The sequence below is a fragment of the Paroedura picta genome, chromosome 9 (genome assembly GCF_049243985.1).
Source record: "Paroedura picta isolate Pp20150507F chromosome 9, Ppicta_v3.0, whole genome shotgun sequence".
Taxonomy (NCBI): Eukaryota; Metazoa; Chordata; class Lepidosauria; order Squamata; family Gekkonidae; genus Paroedura; species Paroedura picta.
The window spans coordinates 16,735,785-16,758,032 of record NC_135377.1 but is presented as its reverse complement, the minus strand read 5'-3'; the positions used below and the strand labels follow the sequence as shown (position 1 = coordinate 16,758,032).

At 45.8% G+C, this 22,248-nt stretch overlaps 1 protein-coding gene across 1 annotated transcript; it reads left to right on the top strand.

Moving 5' to 3' along the window:
• Window positions 1-402: 402 nt before the first annotated feature.
• On the top strand, window positions 403-21,942 carry TRHR (thyrotropin releasing hormone receptor). Its single transcript, XM_077351650.1, has 4 exons — window positions 403-887; window positions 1,633-2,474; window positions 16,410-16,796; window positions 17,322-21,942. The coding sequence occupies exons 2-4, from the start codon at window positions 1,692-1,694 to the stop codon at window positions 17,328-17,330; spliced, it is 1,179 nt and encodes a 392-aa protein (XP_077207765.1). The 5' UTR covers window positions 403-887; window positions 1,633-1,691; the 3' UTR covers window positions 17,331-21,942.
• The last annotated feature ends 306 nt before the right edge of the window (window positions 21,943-22,248 follow it).

Here is a 22,248-nt window from a genome sequence, read left to right as displayed (position 1 = left end):
GCCCTAATATGATGGTCCCTTGCACCAACTCGCTTTAAAAAAAAAGCTTATGTTCAAAGGAAATCTCTTCCCACCCCAAAGGCCTTTGTGTCATCAACAACAGCCTCTTCACCCCAAGCCAGTTCTGAAATCCAGCTCAACCCCCCCTTTCCTTCACCCAACCTGCTGTTTCTGGAACGGCTGCCGTTGACAGGGAAGCGGAGACCCGCACATTAAAAAAAGAAAGAACTGCGGAAACTGTCAAAATGAAAACAAACCGAAATAACAGAGAGAAACAGGCTATGTCTCTTTAGCGAACCTGTGGGAAAGGGAGGGGGAAATCAAGTCATTCTCTCTCCCCCTCTTTCTCCTTCTCTCTGTTAGATGTGAAAATCCTAACAGGTTAGTGGGAGAGGAGGAAGACAGAGCAAGAGAGTTACCAGATATGCAGTCCAAATGCACTTTCGTAGGGGAGCATAAGCAGTACATCATGCTTCGGGTTTTCCACGAGCGCTCCGGAGAGAACTGATGCCTCTCTCTCTCTCTGTATGTTCTCCCTTTTTCTTTTCCTTATCTTTTTCCCCCTAAGCCATCCTAAGTTTAAACCGGGTTACCCAGAGAGATCTGTTTCTTTCTCTCTTTGTGGGAAAGGACAAGCCGGAAACCAGCGACAACTCGATCCTGTCCGCGTTATTGGGGTGTTTGTGATTCGACAGCTTCTGAGCTCGGAGTTGATCAGTCACGTCCGCTTGAAGGGCAGAGAAGATGCTGGCTCTGTGAGGCACGAGCCAGGAGGTGCGCGGCATGGTCGAGGAGCGAAGGGCCAGGCGCGGGGCTACCTGTGGCAACTTGTGACGGAGCGCACTCCATCCACTCCGGTCAGGCTGCCGGTCCCCACTGAGCCAAAGGTGAGTTCTTTGCAGCGTCTTTTCTACAGGGACAGGGGAGGGAATGGAAACAGTGCTAAAGTCTGTGCTGTGGCGATGAATGCATGCTCCCGGGGAGAGCGTATAATGCCGCACGAGAGGGCTGTGACCCTAATGCTCCCGACAGCCAGACAGCCCTTTCTTTGCACTCTTTTGTCTCTGGCTCAGTGACCAATCCTTTGGGTTACCTCCCAGGGACTAAGAGAAAATGATCGGTCCTGTTTGGCTGCAGATCCAGGCTAGTTTTAGAGCGGCAGCAGGAGCTCTGCAGCCCTCCCTTCTTACCCGTCCCCACGCCACTGGTTTTGCCCCCTTTTGGATTTGGCTTCGTGAAATGCGGTGAAATGCTTCGAGGCTCCTGCGGTCCTGTTTCCAAGCCTCCTTTCCCCACCCTGCCTCCCACCTTGTTTCCCTGCCTCCAAATGCCCAGGAGTGAGAAGAAAGAGCCCTAACTTCACAATTCTCCTTTCTCTGGAGGCAGCCTCCTCGACGCTCCCTGGAACGCTTTCTCCCGCTGCAGTCTGAGGGGCGTTGTGCAAAATGGGCGTCAAAGCTGAAAGAGTCCATGGCAGACTGGGAGATGGAGCTTCTTGTGTGGGCAGCCAAAGTCGCGTGGGGGCCAGGGAGGGAGATCCACAAACACGTGGAGACCAAGGGAGGGAAGGGCGTAAAGGCATCCAAGGGAGCTGCGTCTCATGCACTGTTCACTGTGGACAACTTTTCTTAGGGAGGCGAGGAGAAAATGCGCTGATCGGGCGGCTGAAGAGCAGACGCGGCTGGCTGAAGATGGAGAACAGCACGGGAGGTGGCCAGAACCAAACGGGGTTCCTGCCCAGCCGAGAGGCCGTCACCGTCGAGTACCAAGTGGTCACCATCTTTTTGGTCCTCCTCATCTGCGGCTTAGGCATCGTGGGCAACATCATGGTCGTGCTGGTGGTGCTTAGGACAAAGCACATGAGGACCCCCACCAATTGTTATCTGGTGAGTCTGGCGGTAGCGGACCTCATGGTCCTGGTGGCTGCAGGACTCCCGAACATCACGGAGAGCATCTATGGATCCTGGGTCTATGGCTACATCGGATGTCTCTGCATCACTTACCTCCAGTACCTTGGCATCAATGCTTCTTCTTGCTCCATCACCGCCTTCACCATTGAGAGGTACATAGCCATTTGTCACCCAATCAAAGCCCAGTTTTTATGCACTTTCTCTAGAGCAAAAAAGATCATTATTTTTGTCTGGGCGTTCACCTCCATTTACTGCCTGCTCTGGTTTTTCTTGCTAGATCTCAACACGATAGCCTACAAAGATGCCACGGTGGTGTCCTGTGGATATAAGGTGCCCAGGAGCTACTATTCTCCCATTTATATGATGGACTTTGGAATATTTTATGTCATGCCCATGATACTTGCCACCGTCCTGTACGGCTTGATCGCCAGGATTTTGTTCCTCAACCCCATTCCTTCAGACCCCAAAGAAAACACAAAGACATGGAAGAACGATTTGGCTCCCCAAAGTAAAGACAAAGGGACCAACAAGGGTATCAACAGCGCAGTGGCTTCTAGGAGGCAGGTAGGAAAATGGGCTCGCAAACATTTTTTTTGGGGGGGGGGTGTTTTTAATGAATGTTGTATTGCACGAAGGCTTTCCTGCTGGATTCGTTGAGGTGGAGCCTCTATATCCAAAGGCAGTTTACCTTTGGTACAAGCAACAGAGCATGTTGGCATGCATGTCCTAGTTGTGAGTTTCTCAGCGGTATGTGGTCGTTTGCTATTGGAATTCTGAACCAGATTCTTGTTATTATGCAGTCCAAAGTGTCTTCTTGCATGATTAAGGCCAGTTTGGGCATCAGGTTTTCAGGATGGACTTCAGAACTGTTTGGTTTGACCCATGTTGCATACCCGCTGCCTAGGTCTACCTGCAAGAGCAATCAGGGGTGGGCATGGGGTGGGTATCCAGGCAAGAGAGGGAAGCCCAGAGCAGCGTCTGGGGAGGCATCTCTTCTGCATATAGTTTTGGTTCAAACTGTTTGTCACGAAAGGGGTGTGTGTGCAGACAGCCTGTCTAATGCAGGCAGCTGAAAAGAAACTATTGGTGAAGAGTGCAATCAGATCTGCATGGTCCCAGGGTTGCATGGCACAAGGGGACCAACTGTGCACCTTTAACAGGGCAATTAAGAAAAGCGTCTCTCAAATGCTTTTTTTGGAAACCATTGGAAAAGAGCACTGTGTGTGGTGTTCTCAGGGGTTCAGTGTTGGATTATGTAAGCTGTGCAATGTGCATGATTGGATGTAATGTGAAGAGTGTCCTGCAGGGGGCGTGGGAGGACATGTGTATTTAGCATAGTTAGATCAGGAACTTCCTGATACTTTTCAAATAATCTCCTCCAGCATCTTGATTGGATCAGCTGGACACTTCCTGCTCCTTCAAGCACACTTCTTCCCTGCTTGCCTCCAGGACTGGCAGAACAGACTGAACTCATAGCATAGATATTTCAACAGGACTCTGCCTCTCCTTTTTCCTTACAAAGTTGTTCCTCTTCGAAATAAAACCATGTTATCCTTTTAAGCAGCTTGGAGCTCAGCATCTCTTTGCATATTGAAACTCTGCCAACTCTCAGTGCCTTGGGAGTCCATGTGGGTCCATGTCGCCTTGACTGAATGCCCCACTGGCAGGCTTGCAGTTGCCTATCCCTCTACTGGGGCAGAGAAGCACCTTTCTCCTGGCTAAGGAGTGGCGAGGGAAATTCTTCCTAGCTTGTAAGAAATGGAACCCCCATGTTCAGAGGCAGTTCCTCTTTCCAGGAGTTTCCCATCAAGCTTAAGTTCCTGCTAATCACCTTTAAGTCCATATGCGATCTGGGCCCTGCCTCTCTGCCCATGCCCCTCAAAGAGCACTACTCTCAGCCAACTCCGACCGGCTGGTGGTCCCTGGCCCCAAGGAAGCTCATTTGGCCTAAACCAGGGCCAGATCCTTTTCTGTCTTGGCCCCCAACCTGGTGGAATGAGTTCCCAGCTGAAATCGGGGCCCTGTCGGTGCTAGCATAACTCCGCAGGGCCTGAAAAAGGGAGCTCTTCCGCCAGGCATTTGGTTGAGGTCAACTGACTCAACAACAACAACAACTACTGCCCCCCCCCCCATATGCCCACCATGTACGCCAAAGGCAAACTGCATTGGCCAATCTGTGGGGTTGCAGCTGATACGTTAACAGTTCAGCTATTAGTTATTAAGGATGTCATTGTTATTCCTGTTATTGCTGTTATTATTAATTGATGTGGTTATTGAACTTATACTGCATGTGTCTTTTAGTTTCATGTTCTTTGTACACCGCCCTGAGCCACAAGGGGAGGGCAGTATATAAACATGAATGAATGAGTGAGTGAGTGAGTGAGTGAGTGAGTGAGTGAGTGAGTGAATGAATGAATGAATGAATGAATGAATAAATGAATGAATGAATGAATGCCAGGCACTAGAGACCCACAAGAGCAGAGGTATCATGTTAAGATGTGGACAAGGTGACATCTCATTTAAAAGGAAGCCAAAAGTCATGTAAAGTGATTTTTGCTACACCGTAAAGCTGCTTAACTCCTCCTGATTTGAATGAATGGGATTGAAGCAGCTTGCGTCCAGAATGGCAGCCTTCGTGCTTACCTGACTACAAAGCTTGGAAAGAATTCTGGACATACCCCAGATTAAAACTTGAATCGATGCCCCACAAGGACAAAGGAGGATTCCCTGGCGGGGCCTGAGTCCACTGGACTCCACAGAATTCCAAAGCTGTGCAGGCTCTGAAGCTACACCAGCTTGGTGTAATGGTTAAGAGTAGTGTCTTCTAATATGTCAAACTGGGTTTGATTCCCCGCTGCTCCGCATGCAGCCAGCTGGTTGGCTAGTCACAGTACTGATAGAGCTCTTCTCACAGAGCAGTTTTGTCAGAGCTCTCTCAGCCCCACCTACCAACAGGGTGTCTGTTGTGGGGAGAGAATTGAAAAGCGGCTTTCAGACTCTGTTGGGTAGTGAAAAGCAGAGCATAGAAAACAACTTTCTTTCTTCCAAAGATAAAACGGAGGAGAGGAGAGAAGAATGGTGTTGTAAGCTGTACAAATCCCCATTGGGCATAAAGTGGCAGAAATAACTAAATCCTGGTTGCCAGTGTTCTGTCTGAAACTGGTCTTATGCATCCAGCCCCGGTTAAAAAAGAAAAATCACCAAATCTGAATTAAAGAAAAACAAAACGTTTTCCTGACCTCTGCATTTTTTGGTTCGTTTTTATATGAAACCATCACTCTTACGACAGGTTAAGTGGACTGGGCACTCTGTGATCAGGCAGCAAGCAGAGCTTAGAACAGGGGTAGTCATGTTCATGGACTACAATTCCCATGAGCCCCTGCCAGTGTTTGCTGGCAGGGGCTCATGGGAATTGTAGTCCATGGACATCTGGAGGACCACAGGTTGACTACCCCTGGCTTAGAAGAAAGGCAAGCCGGTGACAGCCATTCCTTCCTTTTTGCCTCCAGAATTTGGGAATCAGAGGCAGATTGACTGTTTTAGAAGGCGGAAGTTCCATTCCCAGCTTTCCTAGTGAATGTAGCACATCGTTTCTGGTCCCTCCAGGGAGAGACCCAACTTGAAAGTCGCTTCGGTAGTTCTATCATCATCATTATCATTGCAGTCCATACATCCCATAATAACCCTAAGCAAGCACTATGCAGCAGTCAAATCAACACTTCTGTGGCAGCAGGCTCAGTCAAATGACAGCACAATAGCTAAAGAAAGGAGATTCTGAAAGGGAAAAGGAACCTCTTTGCCAAGAACTGAGAAACAAGCAAGCAGGCAAGCAAAAAACAAAAACACTTCTTCAAGAGCTCAGCTGGCTACCGTGCAACTCGCAGGGATGACCTCTAGTTTAAACTGAACATAAGTAAATGTATTGATGCTCATTCAGAGAGCAGATTTTTTCGTCAATATGCAGGCATATATTCATATACAATACCAGGGTATGCGTCAGTACGTGGTGTGGGGCAGCTGCTAGGGTCCAGGGTTTGTGGTGGGGCTGACTGTCACAGACCCACCCCCAATGCACACACCCCTGTTCTCCTCCCCTGGTGGGATGGAAGGGGAGGCATGGGGGAGGGGGTCTGGGGTGGGTGGAAGGGGCCACAGGGCACTCTGCCTGGGGCCTCTCCAAACCTGGAACCAGCACTGTACACTGGCATATGTTAGAATGAAAGCAGCCAGTGAACACGCCCTGTGGTAGCCTCAAAGTTGGAAGGGCGGGCTACATGCTGGTGCACACAGTTTTGTAGATTAACACTGGTCCGTGGCCATCCTTGTATCTTCACACCAACACAGCACAGAGGACAGACAAGGCAGTGGTCCTCCATGCTGACTATAGCCCAACCAGAGGTTGCCGCCTGAGAGACAATTCCTTTGCTTTTGACACAAGGATGGCACATCAGATGTCTGTAGATTTGGCATGGATATTTAGGCTGCCTCTGCCTGTGCACCTGATTTAGAGAGAAGGAGGCTAGATAGGTAGAAAGAACTGGACAACCTCAGACTGCGTACCACTGGCTGTAGCACTTGTTGACTGTTTCCCCCATGAAGCAGGGCTGTTGCTCAATGGTGAAACCCCTGTTTTTGCATGCAAGAAGATCTCAGAGTCAACCCCTGGCACCTCTGGGGAACAGGATCAAGTAGCAGGTGACATGAGAAAACTCTACCTGAGATCCTACATGTGGTGTGGTGGTTAAGAGTGACAGAACTGGGTTTGATTCTCCACTCTTCCACAGGAAGCCAGTTGGGTGGTCTTGGGTCAGTCACAGTTCTTCCAAACCTCTCTCAGCCCCAACTACTTCACAGGGTGTCTGTTGTTGGGAGAGGAAAGGAAGACAATTGTAAGCTACTTTGAAAGCCCTTTGGCTAAAGAAAAGTGGGGTATAAAAACCAGCTCTTCTTCTTCATCTTCTCTTTGAATTGCTGCTCGTTTGAGTAGACAATACCAGCCTTGTGAGGGTTAGCAAAGTGTGGCTCACAGTTCTCCTGGAATTACATCTCCAGGCTCCAGAGATCAGTTCTCCACTAGCCACGAAGTACATCTTTGCTTTAATCAGGGGTAGCTAAACTGTGGCTCTCTAGATGTTCATGGACTGCAATAACCATGAACCCCTGTCAGCTTTGCCAAATGGCAGGGGCCCATGAGAACTGCAGTCCATGAACATTTTGAGAGCTCAAGTTTGGCCATGCCTGCAGTGTATGTTACACTGTAGTAAAAGAAAGGGACATCCTACAGTGACATCATATCTTCCCTCCAGCCCCAAACTCTCCCCTCCCCAAAGCTCTGCCCTCAAATCTCCAGGCCTATTCACTCAATCTGGAGCAAATAACCCCAGCCCTGATAGCGCAGCGGTCTGACTCCATAGAAGGCAGCTTCAAGTATTTACCTCAGAGAAGAAACATCTCCTTAAAATAGGACATTATCACAGAGGGAAGGAGCTTTCAAGGGTAGCCTTTTGTCTGCTACACTGATTTTTTTTTTATTTGCAGAGCATCCTTCATATATGGGAGCGTTTGAAGACCGTGATAGCTTAGCTACAGCCTGAAGTGGTTCTCTGTGTTTATCCACTTTGGCCAGCTTGCAAGTATAAATCAGGCCTCGGAGGTTTCAAAATGATTGGCGGGAGATCAGCCTTGCTTCATCCATAAAACATAAATTGTTGTGATTCACCCAAACTCTCTTATCTCCAGGCAGAGCATAAAGGTGAATCTCAGTTTCCATGATCCATGTACACCTACGGTAGCTAAAATTTTAAAGGAGAAATTTTGCTCTTGTCCAGAACAATCAGTGAGTCTGGTTTCTCCTAACCAAACTTGGATAGAATTAGGGGCTTTGACCTTTTGATCTCCATTTGCTTTCACTGCTTGAAACCAGGCTCCCTGATTACTATTGCCTTTTTAAAGCAGCTGGAGGGCTTTTAATGGGGATTTTAATGTTTTTTTTTTAACTGTGGGTTGTTGTTTGTTAACCACTATGAGCAGTCACATATGGGAGAGGCGGGTTATAAGTACAATGATAAATAAATAAAATAAATACAATTCAGGTCCTTTTTTAAAAGGATGCTTCTTTTTTCCTTTAAAATAACCTTTAATGTCCATGAGCTGGATTCATTCCTGTACTCAACTCTGAAAAGAAATTGGGCAAAGATCCCTCAGAACATCACTCGCCTCATGACGAAAAGTTCCCTGATCTTTTGAATGAAAGGCAGCATCTACAGGGAAGAGAGACGTTCTGCTACATATTCCATCCAGGCTCTCACATTATAAACAAAATATCACACAGAATCCACAAAGCCCTTCTGTGCTCCAGCCTGCTGAGGGACAAGCCCTCTCATGGTTGCTTATTGTATTTGCCAAGTCCCTCTGTTCAGCCCTTTATGCGCTGGTTCAGGCATAAACACCTCACTCCTCCCACAGAAACGTTTTTTAAAACATTCTTCCCAGATGCCTCCCTGTCTCTGGACCTACACCGGTACATAAAGCCATGCTAGCACGTGTCAGAGATCATCTTTTCATCACTGCCTTTCGAAATCAGCATCCTTTTCAAAACCTGGAGTGTTTGGCTGCTTGATAGGATGCATAACTGAAATCTCCACGGAGCGCACTATCCCCGAGAGCTCTTAAGAGTATAAGAATAATCATGTTGGATCAGACCTACAATCTATCCTGTTTTCCACAGTTTCCATTCTATGGTTGCCAGACCCATCAGGGTAGGGTTGGGCAGGGCATTCTATGCCACTCAGGCTCTGTTGCCCACCACAGCTGCAAGTAAGTTTGGGAAATATGTGGAAGTTTTTGGGGTAGAGCCTGAGGAGGGTATAATGCCCATTCTCCAAAGCAGCCCTTTTCTCCAAGGAAACCAGTCTTGGCCATTTGCAGATCAATTGTGATAGCAGGAGATCTTGAGGTGGAGGGTAGCAAGCCTATCTCCAAGGGGATTTTTTTTTTTAAGGGGGAACATCAGCTATGTTGCTATGTCACTTCCAGGAAATAATCCCTATGTGACATTAAGTAGGGTCATTTTCTTCCTAACAGATGATTCGCCAGGCATGATGGAGAATAAGTAATTCTGCACATGCTGGATAATGTATTTTCTGTGCACTTTAGCAGTAGATGTTCCTGTTTTGCACAGGAAGGTCCAGCTGCAACAGCACATTGGAAATGGAAGCACAGGGGTGGAAGGGACCATTGAAGGAGTTGAAGGTTTAAAGTGAATGCAAGCTGGTGCAGAAATTTAGGGAGAAGGGTATGGTGCCTGGAGAAAGGATTTTAGAAGAGGTACTTGGAACAGGAGGACACGTATTGTGTCCATTTTGCAAACTCCACATACTGGATATGTTTGGTGTAGTGGTTAGGAGTGCGGACTTCTAATCTGGTGAGCCGGGATTGATTCCGTGCTCCTCTATATGCAGCCAGCTGGGTGACCTTGGGCTCATCACATCCTGGATAGAACTGTTCTGACTGAGCAGTAATGTCAGGGCTCTCTCAGTAGTGCTTGCAGCAAAAAGTGGTGCTTGTAGTCTCTCAGCCCTACCTCCCTCACAGGGCGTCTGTTGTGGGGAGAGGAAAAGGAAGGCGACTGTAAGCTGTTTTGAGACTCCTTCTGGTAGAGAAAAGTGGCATATAAGAACCAACTCTTCTTCTTCTTCTTCTTCTTCTTCTTCTTCTTCTTCTTCTTCTTCTTCTTCTTCTTCTTCTTCTTCTTCTTCTTCTTCTTCTTCACAAATGCATAAAAGGATGGACATCATCTCTTCTGCTGAACTGCCCTCTTCTGATGTGAGCAGCCATTCTGTTCTCATTATTTGGTCCAATTAGGCCAATTAAATGAGGCCACATTTAAGGAAGAGTGTAAAATCTGAGACGGTAACCTTGGCTAGGATCAATATAGCCCAAAGGGAAGAGCGTCTTTTGAAGAATGTCAGATCAAGGTCTCATTTTTCTTATTCAGAACAGACAGCTGCTGAATGCCAATACCATGTTGGAACATATTTCACCATTTTGTGATCACAAGGCAAATAAATTAGATCTGTATGGTCACACTGATGTGATCTTGTGTTGCAGAAAATGAACAGATGCAGATCTGTTGAGGTTTTTTGTGTAGCTTGACACTTAAAGGCACTTGTTTAATTATCTCAGAGGGTCAGTCACCTGGACAGTATGGGAGGAGGCAGTCCTTCGAGAACTGGCAAGATGAAAATGATGGGCAAATGGATTTTTCATTGACTTGACTCTCAGAAGTTCAAAAAACATTCCCCAAGAATGTTCATTCCACTTGCTAATGCCTACTTTCCCCAATGCCTAATAACTCTGTACGAGATTCAAAAGATATGTGCACAAGGATTTTCAGGTATGCACTGAGCAGGGCATTTCTCAAAAGCACCATTGAATGACCTTGGACAAGTCACAGTCTTAATAGAACTATTATTGCTGAGCAGTTCTCCTAGAGCTCTCTCATCCCCACATATCTCTCAGGGTGTCCATTGTGGGGAGAGGAAGGGAATGGTGATTTTAAGCCTCTTTGGGACTCTTTTGGGTAGTGAGTAGCAGGATATAAAAAACAGCTTATCTTGTTCTACCATCTTCTTATTAAATGGGTCCCCCCTGCTGAGAGGAGACATTAAATTAAATTCTCTTAATTGTAGCTTGTACTGTGTTTGCACGGACAGAGGAATGCCATTATTCAGGGGAAAGAGAAGTTTGGAATCCTCGTGCTCCTCTGATTTGTGGCTAATGCCTATTCCAAGGTCCTGGGCACACTGCTGGATCTTTGCATCTACCTAAATAGCCTCTTTGACAGAGAGACAATTGTAGTGTGGGACACACACTGTGCAACAGGGGCCCGTGAAAGGACAGGTGTCATCAAATCAGCCATTAACTGGGACTTTTCAGCAAATCTGTTTGGCGTGAGAAGAGAACGCTTGAACTTCCAAGGCCGTGTAAGACCACAATAAACAACGGCCTCAGCATCCCCTCTGCCTGCCACCTATCACGTATCATGGAGACGTGCAGCTATGCTTGTGTCAGATGTGCCGTTTCGCTTGCATGGGAAGCGCCTTTTGGAGAGAGGACAGGTGTCCTAAACTTCACCCGAAACTGCCACAATTATGTTTCCCTTACAAAACGAAATCAAAAGGAACTCGGGTCCTTGCTGGCCAGGGAAACCGTGGTTCAAGCACCTCCCTCCATCGCATTATGAATCGGCTGGCAGCTTCAAAGGACGTGACATTTCACAAGGACAACTAGACCTGAGAGGCATCTGTTTGCCCCAAAGAATGTATTGTCGAGGGCATGCTCTATCTTAATCAAGCTTTCTTTCTCATTTTTAAAATTAAATTTCACTTGTTGAGAATGAAGGGAAAGATGAGGGAATGCAGGAGAGACCATGCTTAAGGAGGTCTGATTTATACATTTTAAAGCTCATTCATTCATTCATTCATTCATACGCCAGCATTCTCACAAATGGGGGCACAAAGCCACTTAACTGTCATCCCCCTCTCCTCCATTTTATCCTCCCAACAACCCTGTAAGGTAGGTCAGACTGAGAGAATGCAACTGGCCCAAGGTCATCCAGCAGGTTTCCATGGCACCAGTGGGGATTCAAACCTGGTTCTCTCAGATATTAACCCAACACTCTTCACTGCTGCATCTTGCTGGGTGCTAGCTATGTTTGTATTAAATATATATTGGCAGTTCCCCAATGGAATTCAGTCCCTAGATGTACAGAGGCTAGATTCAGATCAGGACTATTTTCCCAACCTGCAGTGGCCCCAGGAATAACACATTTACACAGCCATCTGTTTCCGCAGCAGGCCTGATAGAACATCCCCCGCCCTGCAGCTTGGCTGTCTAGTGAACCCCCAAGAGCAGGGGTAGTCAAACTGCAGCCCTCCAGATGTCCATGGACTACAATTCCCAGGAGCCCCCTGCCAGCGAACGCTGGCAGGGGGCTCTTGGGAATTGTAGTCCATGGACATCTGGAGGGCCGCAGTTTGACTACCCCTGCCCAAGAGCATTTGGCTCACCACTTTGGAAGGTTCAAAGCTAAACTGGATCAAAGCAAGCGTGATTTTAGGTGCCTGCAACTTACACCTTCCACAAAACAATCAAGGCTCTCTTTCTGCAGGAGAGAAATGGTCCTCGAAGAAGCACAGTGAATGCTTTCACTTCATCTGAATGTGACCTGCGGCTGCTAAATATCATTAAGTAGATGAGAAACAACCCTGCATAGGAGGGCCCAGGCCAGCCTGATCTCTTCTAGACCTTGGAAGTCAAGCAGGATCACCCTTGGTCCATATCTAGATGGAAGGCCACCAAGGAAGGCTATAAAGAGGCGACAATTACAAAACACCTCTGTTCATCTCTTATAGGGTCGCTAGATGCTGGCTACAACTTGATGCTACTTTCCACCACCAGACATTAGGAAAAACCAGTGACCCATTTCCATCCCCGAGAAGCCCTTCACGAGAAGAGTCAGACTATATAAGACTCATTTATTTGTGTGTGAGTGAAACAACCACAGGGGGCCCCAGGCCATGACACGAGGAGGCGTAATAGCTGCTGGGAAGGTATTTAATCAGGAAACTGGGGCAAGGGGCAAGGATTCACCTTCTCGCAGAGTGGGGTGATGCTGCCCTCAAACCACATAGCTGTTAGTCCAGGAAGGTCCCACAACTTGTGGGACTGACTTTCCTGGGACTGGAAAAGATAGCTGTGCAGGTGAGAACACAAAAAATCACCTCTATCCTGCTGTCTCTGGAACCAGCCCATATTTGTTTAGGCATGTATCAATGTGGCACAAAAAATACAATACAATGCAGAAACCTTTGATGGCATCCAAGATATAAAGCAACATACAAAATTAATTTGAGGATCTATAAAACAATAAAAAATGGCAGTTGACCAAAGAATAGTAGGTACAAAGTCTCAAAACCAGTACCCTTTACTACTTTAAGCTTGGGCCATAACTATAGATAAAAACTTGGCAGAGTGGGATGAAGGAGACCCAGGTTTATATTCTCATTCAGACTTGTCACTCCCATCAAAGCCTCTCTTTTGATGGCTACTTAGAACAGCCTTTCTCACTCCAGAACACCCTGGAATATTCTTCAGGCTTTGAGGAACCCCAGAAGTGATGTCAGCAGGCCACATCTCCCTGCCACACCCCTGGAAGTCACATGCCACCAAGTGGCATCATCCATACATTCCCACCAGATGTCATATCATGTTCTTCTACCTGCACTCCACCCAACACCAGAAATGGCGCAGCAACTTACTCCGCTGGGCCAGGAACAGAGCTTGGGTAGGTATTGACCACTCCATCACCCTCTGGACTTGAGTCACTACCATGTGTGATTAGACTAGGCCAGCAAGCATTTTTATGACCGGGTCCCTGCCTCTTTCCATTCCCCCAACAGGCCCATGATTGGCCATTCTGGGAGGGATGGGTAGAGTAGCAGATCACTTTTATTGTATAGGCCAAAAATCTTTGACTAAAAAGATAATAGATAAAATTCTATTAACAGTTCCCATAGACATATGTAGTCACATCACCTGATAATTTATAATTAACTAAGTAATTAATTAACTCCCACCCAATCGGTGAAACCGTTCTGGGGCCAACAAGAAATCTCAGGGTTTCACAAAAGCCCTGTTGAGAAAGAAAATCTACCAGCTGTAGAAGCACTATACTAAACAAGAGAGTCATCTTTAGGGTTTCTCTAATGTCGAGTTGTTAATTAGTAAGGAGGGCTCAACATTTTCTGGAGCTGACATTACAAGGATGTAATTGCAAGGAAGCAGCAATTATAACCCTGTGCTAATTGGGAATATTGTACACTTGTGGGTATCTTTTACTTCAACAGGGAAGTTGTTGTGGTATAAAGGAGGTGGCCATAAGAGAGAAAGGAAAGACCAAGAAAGCCTCTCTCTTTTCTAAGTATCACTTCTCCATGCGAATGTGAAGAGCTTTGTTAACAAGGACCTTTCAGACTGTTTACTGAACTAAAGCTCCACCGATGAATGGCTTGTTGAGTGCTTTCAATGCAGATTGCAAATGGTTCCCTTGGAAAAATTGTGCTGTTCCTGAGAACGTGTTAACGAGTCTAGGTAGAATGTATGAGTTTGAACACTTCAGCCACGTTCGTAATTTCCTTTTTCCGGAGATAACTTGCACACGTAACATAATGGGTAGAATATGAGTCAGGTTAAATCCCCTGTGAGCAATGGATGAAGTAGCCTCCAACATCCAGACCCAAAGGAAATCAAAATCTCCAGATGAGCCAGCAGAATCTGTGACCATCAAACTGTACTTAGCTGCATTTTAGAAGAACAGTTTTTTATACCCCACTTTTCACTACATTACAGGTTTTCTCAACAAGGGTTCCATGAAACCTGGTTTCTTGACAGTCCTAAAATCACCAACAAGATGAAGCCTCATACAGGTTGACTCTCTTACCCTTTCTAAGTCATACTAATATATTTGCTAGCTGCAGGAGTGGATTCGCAGGGCCCTAGCAGATTATAATTACTGTATGAGCAGGCAGACTGGGGGCAGAGGGACCCCCACAGTGGAAATTTCTGTGCTTCATTTGATGCTGCAGGTGCTTTCCATGGCCCTGCTGGGTCAGCCCTGTTCATAATGGAAGAGGGAATCCGGCAGGGACATCAAATGTCCCTGTCAGCCGCAGAGCTGGACGGGGCGTTCTCTCACACCGACACTATCGAGAGAGTGGCATGCCACTCTCTTGCCAGTGTGTGGTGGAGCCCCCATGCCCCCTGCTCCCCCTTGCTGCCACCACCATGCAACATGGTGGACTCTCCCAGCCCCGGCATTGTGTGTGCGCTTGCACTACATCAGTGCAGTCCCCCGTGCATTCTTGGGATGTCGCGGGGCATGCCACCCCATCGCAAAGACATGGCAGCAGCCTGGCACAGCTGCTGCCGTGCATAATTGGTTAAGAAGTGGCAAATCATGATTTTGTGATTTCCCTCATCTTGAAGCAAATCTGGGGAAAACTCACACCAGCCACGTGAGAGCTTTGGGTTGCTGCCAACGTCATGTGGAAGCAACACTAAAACCTGCGAGCAACAAGAGTCTGTCTAGGGGCAAATTCCTCATGTGGAATCGGTCCTAGGTTTTTTCCCCTAAAACATAGGACTTCGGTGAGGGGACTTGAATTCTCTCTCTTTCCGCACCATCGCATGCTGATCTGTTTCTTCCAACAAAGGAAGCATTAGCCACCCCAAACACTGAAAGAGGAGCCAAAGGCAAAGCCCAAAAGAGGATGGCTAAAAACTGAAAACTCTTTTTTATTCCAGTCAGAAGCAAGTTTTCGAGGCATTTTGCAATCCTTCTCCAGAGGAATCTGTGTGTATTAAGTGCTGCCAAGTCACCTCTGGCTTATGAATCAATGATCCCCCCCCCAACAGCCTATCCTTAAAGGGCTTCTTTAGGTCTTATAAACCTTGGCTTCCTTGACTGAGCTTCCTTGACTGAGCCAACTTGTTTCATGTTGGGTCTTCCTCTTTTCCTGTTGCCTCCCCTTTTTCCTAACACTATTGTCTTTTCCAGTGAGTCTTGTCTTCTAATAATCTGACAGAAGTATGTTAGCTTCAGTTTAGTCATTTTCACTCCTGGGGAGAGTCTTGTTGAGCTTGTGGGCATTTTTGGAATTTTGTGTCAGTGCCACACAAAATGGCTGCCATTGGTGCTGAAGTCAGTCATAACATGGTGGAAGGTTGCAGGTGAAGCCAAGCACACTCTCAGTAGTCTAGAGTTCAATTGCACTCATGGGAGATTGCCAGGTCCTACTTAGAGGTTAACAACCCAAGGGTCGAATGAGGTGTAGGCAATCCAGGACTGGCCATTTGCTTTCTGGAACAGGCTCTTTGAATAAGAAGTGAATCTCTTACAGGAAACCCATCAGCAGGTCCCTTTGTGACCATGGGTACCACACTGGACATCACTGCATTAATGGCTTTATCCTACTGCAGGGCAAGAATTGATTATGCCTGCCTTATCTCACTTTAAGTCCTTGGATAGCTATCTGAAATATGCAGAGGATCACCTGTTAACATTCTTACTGGCTAATAGTATAAAGTCAATCTTGAATGAAGCTGCAAAATTCTGCTTCCTAGCATCTAGGAAACATAAAGTCTCATTGCAACAAAATTGATAATTTTAATGTTTTGCTGTCTAGTTATATCTTATCATTGTTGATTTTTTAAAATAATCAAATGTATTTTTGCTACTATTTGCTACTATTACTAAATCTAATTGACCCTACTGCAGGGATGGCTAAACTGTGGCTCTCCAGATGTCCATGGAGAGGCTCATGGGAACTGTTGTCCATGGACATCTGGAGAGCCACAGTTTGGCCATCCCTGCTCTACTGCTCTCCTGCTTTGTTGATTTCTGTTGCTGACAGGTTATCCCTTTCCATTTCCTCCAAGGTCACCAAGATGTTGGCTGTGGTGGTCATTTTGTTTGCATTATTGTGGATGCCCTACCGGACCCTGGTGGTCATCAACTCTTTTCTGTCGAACCCTTTCCAAGAAAATTGGTTCCTGCTGTTCTGCCGAATCTGCATTTACCTGAACAGTGCCATCAACCCTGTGATTTACAACCTCATGTCCCAGAAATTCCGAGCAGCCTTCAGGAAACTCTGCAAATGCCAACAGAAAACACCCGGAAAGCCCACTAACTACAGCGTGGCCCTCAATTATAGCGTCATCAAGGAGTCCGATCACTTCAACACTGAACTGGATGACATCACCATCACAGATGCTTACCTGTCATCTTCAAAGCTGTCTTATGAGGACGCCTGTATATCTTCTGAGGTAAAGGCCCACTCCTGGTTAAGCCAAAGGGAATGAGTCATCCCCCACAAATTAGTGAAATCTGTATTCTTCCACAGCCAGGGAGAGATCTTAGAAAATGATAGGATGAGATCATTTCCTCAGGACCCATAAGCTGTAAAATCTTACTGCATGGGTTATGGAAACATTGACTCAGACACGTTCGAACTCTCATCAATCACCATCATGGGTGATCACCCTTTATTTTCCTGAAAAGTTTGAAAGCAGCGCTCTATGTAATCTGCTGTGTGGGAGCTACTGATCGATCGTGGTCACACATTTTTAAGCGGAGATGGGGATTACTTCTTGATTCGTGTATTTATTTCTTATTTGTTTGTTTTATCACATTTGTACGCCGCCCTCCTCTAAGGCTCAGGGCGGTTAATGTGGGAATTAAGTTTTATTAAATATTTGGTATTCTTCAGAGGCAGGGAAGCTTTTGACTTGTGTGAGATGCTTTAGGCTTGCTTTCCTCTGACATCTAAAAGTTTCCATTTCTCATTTCAGGTCATGTAAAGATGGAGAAGATTTGTGTGCTCTGTAGCATGGCTGCTTCTTCTGCCTTATTTGAGATCACAGAGTTATTCAGTTCTGAACCGTTCTGGTGGTGTTCTTTCTTTAAAATGTGATCAAAGAAGACTCCAAAGGCTGCATCTTGTCATACCATCTGTCATTAAACAGGGCATGCTTTACCGAGCTAAGAGGCCAAACAGTGTATGCCATTATTTATGTGCCACTTGTGCATACTTTTCTAAATCATCGACTGTATATAAAAACTGCTCCACTGAATCCTATAACACAACTTCAGACTGTGGTTTTAGGTTTCCAGCCTTAGCGTTTGGGATTGACTTCAACAGTATTGGAAGGATGTGACTTTGCCCAGATAAGGTCACATTTTCAGAGTGGCATTACCCAGCATGAGAAGGAGAGATCACTTGATGTGTTTGTGTGTGATTTTTGTTTGTTTGTTCTTCCAGTCACTTACATATCTCTACATGCATTAGACTTTTTTTTTTGTGGGAGTGGGGGCATAAATCAATCAAACAACCAACCAACCAACCAACCAACCAAACAAAGAAACAAACAAACAAACAAACAAACAAACAAACAAACAAATCTTGTAGGGTTTTCAAAGGCAAGAGGCATTCAAAGGTAGATTGTAATTGCCTTCCTCTATGTAGCAACCCTGAATTTCTGTGATGGGCTCCCATGCCAATACTGACCAGCATTGAACCTGCAAAGATTGATGAGATTGGGCTATCTTGGGCTATCTAGGCCAGTGCATTAGACATTTAGGCTCTATTGATTTGTTACTTGGGATGACACAGGGCACCACAGAGACGTAAAATTTGGTTGGTCTTAAAGGTATCACTGGACTCAACCTTTGTCCTGTTGCTTCAGACCAACGTGGCTACCCAGCTGACTCTATGTACATGACGCTGTTTAGGTTTCCTTTCCCATATCTGCCCTCATGTTGAGCCAGATTTGCACAGGGAATTCACAGAATCATAGAGTTGGAAGGGGCCATACAGGCCATCTAGTCCACCCCCCTGCTCAACGCAGGATCAGCCCTAAGCATCCTAAAGCATCCAAGAAAAGTGTGTATCCAACCTTTGCTTAAAGACTGCCAGTGAAGGGGAGCTCACCACCTCCTTAGGCAGCCTATTCCACTGCTGAACTAATTCAGTATTTTATTTATTTATTTATTTATTATTTTTATACCATCACTCTTCCAATGGTCTCGCAGCGGTTCACAACAGCATAAGATCAAGAAAAATAACTTAAAAACCCCATAAAACACCCCTTGTTGAAACGCAGTTGTCAGGAATGCTTTCAAGCGTGTAGGAGTGGAGCATTTGATTCACATTAGGGCCATGACATGAAGGGGGGGGGGGTTAAGCCTTCCTGCCAGCACTGCTTTCCTCAATGACCAGGGGATCTACCATTTGCTCCACTAAAGAACTTCACATGTAGCCCATCAAAAAATGCAAACCTTGACTTGGACATCAGAAAAGTTGGTTCTTATATGCTGCTTTTCTCTACCCGAAGGAGTCTCAAAGCGGCTTACAGTCACCAGCTGCAGGTGAGGAAAATAGCACGGGGAGTCACTTCAGACAACTTAATAGTTCTCTTTCCAGACTACTGATTGGTTCTACAACCCTGATTCCTATTGGGTCATTTATCGACTGTCCCATTCTGTGGATTGTACTGATTCTGTGTAATCCACCTTAAATCCCAGTGAAAAAGGCGGATTATAAATAAATAGATAGATAGATAGATGATAGATAGATAGATAGATAGATAGATAGATAGATAGATAGATAGATAGATAGATAGATAGATAGATAGATAGATAGATAGATAGATAGATAGATAGATAGATAGATAGATAGATAGATAGATAGATAGATAGATAGATAGATAGATAGATAAATAAGCCCCTCTCCCTGTATGCTAAGCACCCCAATCTGAAGTGGGTCTCTGAACATCTGAGAATTTTTTCCAGGTGGAATTCCTCTCACACATGTGGCTCAACAGATCCTGAGGCAGATATGGGAAGGACATAAACAGCATAACACATAGCTTGGCCGCCAAGATATTGCTGCTTCCAGCTTTGCCAGGTAACCAGCAGGTGCTTGTGGGAAGGGACATGGAGGGCTGCAATGCCAGCTGCAACACTATGCCACTTCTGGTAAAAACCCAGAACTGCTGTTAGGAATTCCTAGAAACTCTATGGTAAAACCATAGAATTTCCACTGATTCCTTGTGCTATTTGTCACTGCCATGTTTATACCAGAAGGGATATAGTGACATTGCCATTTAGATTTTTGCCTCCCCTCACCACTTGGAGTGGCAGAAGATGGGGACAGGAACCTGAGCTACTTCTGTGAACTTCTCATAATGCTTGAAGGACACCAATCACATCAATGCGATTGGCAACATTTTTATTTCCCAAATCAGAGCCAATGAAACTTGGACGGCAAATGGGCAAGGAATCACATGCTCTCTTCCAAGTATTACTCGTGATGTTGGCATGCCAGCAGCCACATCACAATGCATTCCAGGCCTTCTGGGCCTCCCAGATTTTCTTTTGCAAATTGCCCTGAGAATCCCAAGGTAGAAATGGAAGCCACTCGTACATCTTGTTTCTTCTGCTCCTCTTAATAGTTAAAGTGGCTCGCTATGGAGATTCACATTGTACATACTGTGATTCTAAAAGGAATCTATGGGGTAGGTCTTGCCCTCTGAAGAGTTTCAGGACTGGATTTTTGACTACTGCCTCAGTGGGAATACATCAATGTCAAATCATGAAGATCCACGCTAAGGTCCAAAAGGAAAAGAGAGGCAGGAAAATACCTGTGATGACTGACAGAAGGTATGATCTCATCTGCTCATGACATTTCAAATTAAGCATGGATATGAACAATGGATTTCTTGTGGAGCCCAAGCTGACTGACCTGAAGAAATCTACTGCCTAGCATGCATTGGGGGTGCAATTGCAAGCCACTCTCCCACATTCTTGTTTCCCTGAAGTCAATTGATTGCCCTGTCAGACAGAAATTCAGGCCACAGAATCCATTTCTCCTCAGTTAAGACAGTGTACAAATTCAGCATTACTGCATTTATAAAATGATTCAAGTTAAATACCTTTTAGGAGGATTTTGGTCTACGTAGCTGCATTATTTGCCATTTGAATTCCAGGGTGTGTTGGAAAGAACTTTGTGTGGTGGATCTATTTGTTTCCTTCTAGCTGTCAAAGCAGGCACCAAGAGTTCAAGCAGAACAAGAACTGATGCTTGTTACCATAATGACCCACTACATATCATCTGCTTCCAGACTAGGACAGATATCATGGTACTTTGTCAAGGCACGACAGTGAATGGATTTTGGAAAGTGAAGGATATGAAATCTGTGTGTGTTTCCTAGGGCTGCTAGCTCTGGGTCGGGAAATACCTGGAGACTTTGGAGGCGGATCTGAGACTGGGTGGGATTTGGGCTAGGGACGGACCTCAGTGGAGTGTGATGCTATGGAGTCCACCCTCCATTTTCTCCAGGGGAATTGATCTCTGTTGCCTGGAGATGGGCTATAAAATGGGAGATTCCCATGTCCAACCTGGGAACTGGCACCCCTAGTTTCCTTGTTTTATGAGAGGCTTACACAACTCATTTATAAATAGATTTAAACACAAGAAAAACTATAAAGCAAAGGGGATTTTTAAATTCCATTTTTCCTCTTTTTTGCTCAGCTTTTTCTCAACTCTGGTTCTTTGTTGCCCCTTTCCTTAAGGCTTTCCAATATGCTACATCTGTCCTTTTCTTCCATCCATCCTACTTCCCGGACTCCTCCCTCAGACCTCCAGCTTCTGGGATCTCCTCTATTTTGTAAGCCCTCAGAGGCAAACCCGACAGGGCAGGGCAGCCATGTTTGTTGTCAATGTTGCTTACTTCATTATGCATTCTCTGCTTTTTTCCTCAAAGTAAACCAAAGTATCTTACAACAACAGGGGAAAATGTATAGCTTAGAGAAAACAAATAACTAGCGTTGCCTTTGACTATAGCTTTGACCCCTCCTCGATCCAATTGGCCGGCTTGTCTGAGGCCATGAGAGGGGAAGCTACAAAGCCAAAAGGCTCATGGCTCTGGCCATCCGCAAGCTTTATACCCAGCAACAGGAAGGAACAATGACAGCACAGCTCAGACTGGAAGTACAACTCCTCTCAGTCTTTCCCTCACTTCCAGGATAGTTCTCTTCATGAATAAAGTATCGGGAGAGTGGATCTAATTTTTACACATGAAACACAGCTAAAAATGGCCCCCACGCATATTAAAACTGGGAGCAACAGGACTGTCCCCCTGGGTTTAAAAATTTCATCTGCTGCTCTACCTTTTCATTTCTCACATGAAACGGTAGGGTAAAGCTATTAAAATGGGATCGCAGTGAGATATAAACAGGAGAATGACTGGGATACATTTTCACTCCAAAGTAAATGCCACCATCAAAGCTAATTTTCTGAGCAAAGTTATACAGTTTATTTAATTTTATTATTGAATTTAATCCATTCATACCCTGCCTTTTCCTCAGTTGGGGAACCAAGGTGCCTTACATCAGGGGTAGTCAACCTGTGGTCCTCCAGATGTTCATGGACTACAATTCCCATGAGCCCCTGCCAACAAATGCTGGAATTGTAGTCCATGAACATCTGGAGGACCACAGGTTGACTACCCCTGCCTTACATCATCCTTCTCTCCTCCATGTTATTCTCATGACAACCCTGTGAGGTACGTGAGGCTGAGAGATCATCCACAGAGCCCAAGATCACCCAGCTAAGTGAAGATCTGAACATCCTCCAAAGCCAAAAGGCAGGGGTGAACAAACATGGTGGGCTGTCAAGCTCAAACATTCTAGGACACACTTTTTGATTGAAGGAAATGC